Below are 2417 nucleotides of genomic sequence, written 5' to 3'. Positions count from 1 at the left end.
CAAGGAAATCAACACAAATACCACGAGGATTGCATCAAAGCATGAACAAAACCACCATTGAAAAACTTGTTATAGGGGGAAAAGAAACCTAAACCCTACAACTTGACCCACCTGAGAAACAAGAGGGGAGAAGAACTGAGGAAGCAAAGCAGAAACGACACCAATCCACACTAGTATAGTGCTACTGACACATAACCTAAAAACCAACAATCCAAATTGAAGCGTTTGAAAAGAAACTATGAAAGCAGCCCATCAATCTTAGAAAATTAAACTAAAAAAAGAACGTTCAAACCTCCCCACGCACGAATCATGATACGAACAAACCCACATCCATGAATTCGACTTAATTGCCCGCCAAAAAAAAGAGAGCGCCTATACTTCAGGTGCCTAAAAAACAGTTCGCATCAGTCACATTCAATCCTATCCGAACAGTTCGAAGGTCGTCTTCCTCCTCCCACTATCTTTCTCAACGCATGATCCAATCCAACAGCCCTTGCGCAATCAGACCCAACCATCCTATTACCCGCGGCCGGCGGGCGCTACCGTGTGCCACCTCGCCGCACCGCCCTCTCCCCGCCGTCGTGCTGGACATCGCCCCTGCTATTCCTCTAAGTCGCGCCCAGATGAACAACTCCGCCACCCCACCCCACCCCACCCCTCCCGCCCTCCACCCCTGGTTACGTTACGGACTAGCTCCTGCCGGCTCCCACTCATACACGACTTGGCCTCGCCGTGGCCGGCGCTCCTCACATCGTCCTTGCCTTTGGCCTAAAGTGACTGGGGTCACGACAAATTTCAGGTACATGATATTTAGCAAAAACGATAAAAAAAATCGACTGTATCAAAAAAAGAATCAAATGACCGAAGAACGGCGAACACGAGTAAATAAATTAAAATGATGGAGTTGGTACCGCACATTGCACAATCTGAAAGCTCAAACACGCCAAACTTGCACAACAAAAGCTCTCTGGAACAGAAATGACACGAATCGGAATCAATTACCACAACCGGAAGACATGGCAGTTGTGAAGGAAGCAACACAACACTAAACCAAGAGTACATAGGAAAGGAGACGGTAGAAGCAAGAGTACGCCCTCTACACCGCTTGCGACTGCTGTTGAGCGACAGCAGGCTGGCCGATCGCGATGCCGTCGTGCTTGGTCTCGCCCGCCGCCGACGGCCCCGCCACGGTGCCCAGGGTAGCGGTAGTACCAGCACCCGCCGCCGCCGCCATCGCCACGTAAAGCACGATGTAAGATATGATCCCGAGCACGGTGGCCAGGATGCTCAGAATGGCGCCCATCCTGAAGACGCCGTCCTTGAGGTAGGTACATCCCTGGCCCTGTGGAGTTCTGCGGGTCATGGGGGCATTCCCGAACGCACCTTGCAAGAAGAACCACTCCGCGATCAACGCTGCTATCCTGCACACACATACACAACATATTCATCACCCGTTGATTTGATCGTCGTCACCTCCATCGATCGAACGAACCCTCGACATGCCTACCAGTGGCTTCCACTGTGCCACACATGCATCATGTATGGACTATGAGCACGGAAGCTCACCATGAGACGAGGCAGAGGAGGGCGCCAAGGCCAATGACCCTCTTGGACCTGGAACGCTTGGACCCGGAGAAGCCGGCGCCCCGAGGCTTGCAGCAGCCGCAGCAGCCGCCGACGGCGGAGGCGGTGATCTGGGCCACCAGCAGCAGGAGGGCCGCCACTAGCCCCAGTGCGTATGCCGGGTTGTCAGGGTACACGCACTCGTTTCTGGATATCTTGATGTCATTCGGCTGCGCGCCACAAGCGTCGCCGGTCCGTTTTAGTTTTCTTCAGATGCATACTAGTATACTACTACGTACTACTTAGATTACGAGACTACCAGTGTACTTACCGTGAGCTTGGCGCCCTCGGCGATGAACCCCAGCACAGCGCTTGCCACCCCAAAAACCGCTACCACGACGGACAAGATGATCACGCCCGTCTTCATTTCTCTCGCTGATGTTTCAGTTGATGTCTCGCTCTCGTTGGCTGCTTCCTGTTTTGGTCCCAGATTACTAAGATCGGGAAGCCGCCGTGTGAGATGGATGGATACAAGCCGTGGTGTTCTGATGCTTTATATGCGGAGCACGTCGCATGCTCTATTAGTTTTCCACGACAGGTGCAATCACGCGTACTCTTTTGTCCATAAGCAAACGAACAAACATTGTCTCGCACTGGCTGGCGAGGACCGCGAGGTTAAGGCTCACGATCATGCATAGTCGTATCCGAAAGGATCATCTAACGACAAGCCTGGAATGCCTAATGATGACCCAGCTGCTGGTTTAAGCAAAGGAGACCCTTTTATTGCCATTTAGCTGTACGTAAGTGGCATGAAATTTTATTGTGGGCCAGTCGATCGAGAGTAATTTTTCTAC

The 2417-nt window shown here is 52.1% G+C and overlaps 1 protein-coding gene across 1 annotated transcript; it reads right to left on the bottom strand.

The window, feature by feature from the left end:
• Window positions 1-1014: 1014 nt before the first annotated feature.
• LOC125532908 (protein VASCULATURE COMPLEXITY AND CONNECTIVITY-like) lies at window positions 1015-2038 on the bottom strand. Its single transcript, XM_048696772.2, has 3 exons — window positions 1895-2038; window positions 1567-1793; window positions 1015-1421 (listed from the first exon to the last, which is right to left on the bottom strand). The coding sequence occupies exons 1-3, from the start codon at window positions 1988-1990 to the stop codon at window positions 1097-1099; spliced, it is 648 nt and encodes a 215-aa protein (XP_048552729.2). The 5' UTR covers window positions 1991-2038; the 3' UTR covers window positions 1015-1096.
• Window positions 2039-2417: the final 379 nt, after the last annotated feature.

This window comes from Triticum urartu, chromosome 1A (genome assembly GCF_056163025.1).
Source record: "Triticum urartu cultivar PI428250 chromosome 1A, HENAU_Tu73, whole genome shotgun sequence".
In the NCBI taxonomy this organism is placed as follows: Eukaryota; Viridiplantae; Streptophyta; class Magnoliopsida; order Poales; family Poaceae; genus Triticum; species Triticum urartu.
The sequence above is the reverse complement of the archived record's forward strand: the minus strand, read 5'-3'. Positions and strand labels throughout refer to the sequence as shown.

What these genes read in the sequence shown, in the direction of transcription:
- LOC125532908 (XM_048696772.2), bottom strand. Translation starts at nt 1,990, where the DNA reads ATGAAGACGGGCGTGATCATCTTGTCCGTCGTGGTAGCGGTTTTTGGG. An exon ending in CCGAGGGCGCCAAGCTCACG is followed by an intron (nt 1,794 to 1,894) that starts GTAAGTACACTG and finishes TGTGGCGCGCAG; the next exon opens with CCGAATGACATCAAGATATC. An exon ending in CTCCTCTGCCTCGTCTCATG is followed by an intron (nt 1,422 to 1,566) that starts GTGAGCTTCCGT and finishes ATGTGTGTGCAG; the next exon opens with GATAGCAGCGTTGATCGCGG.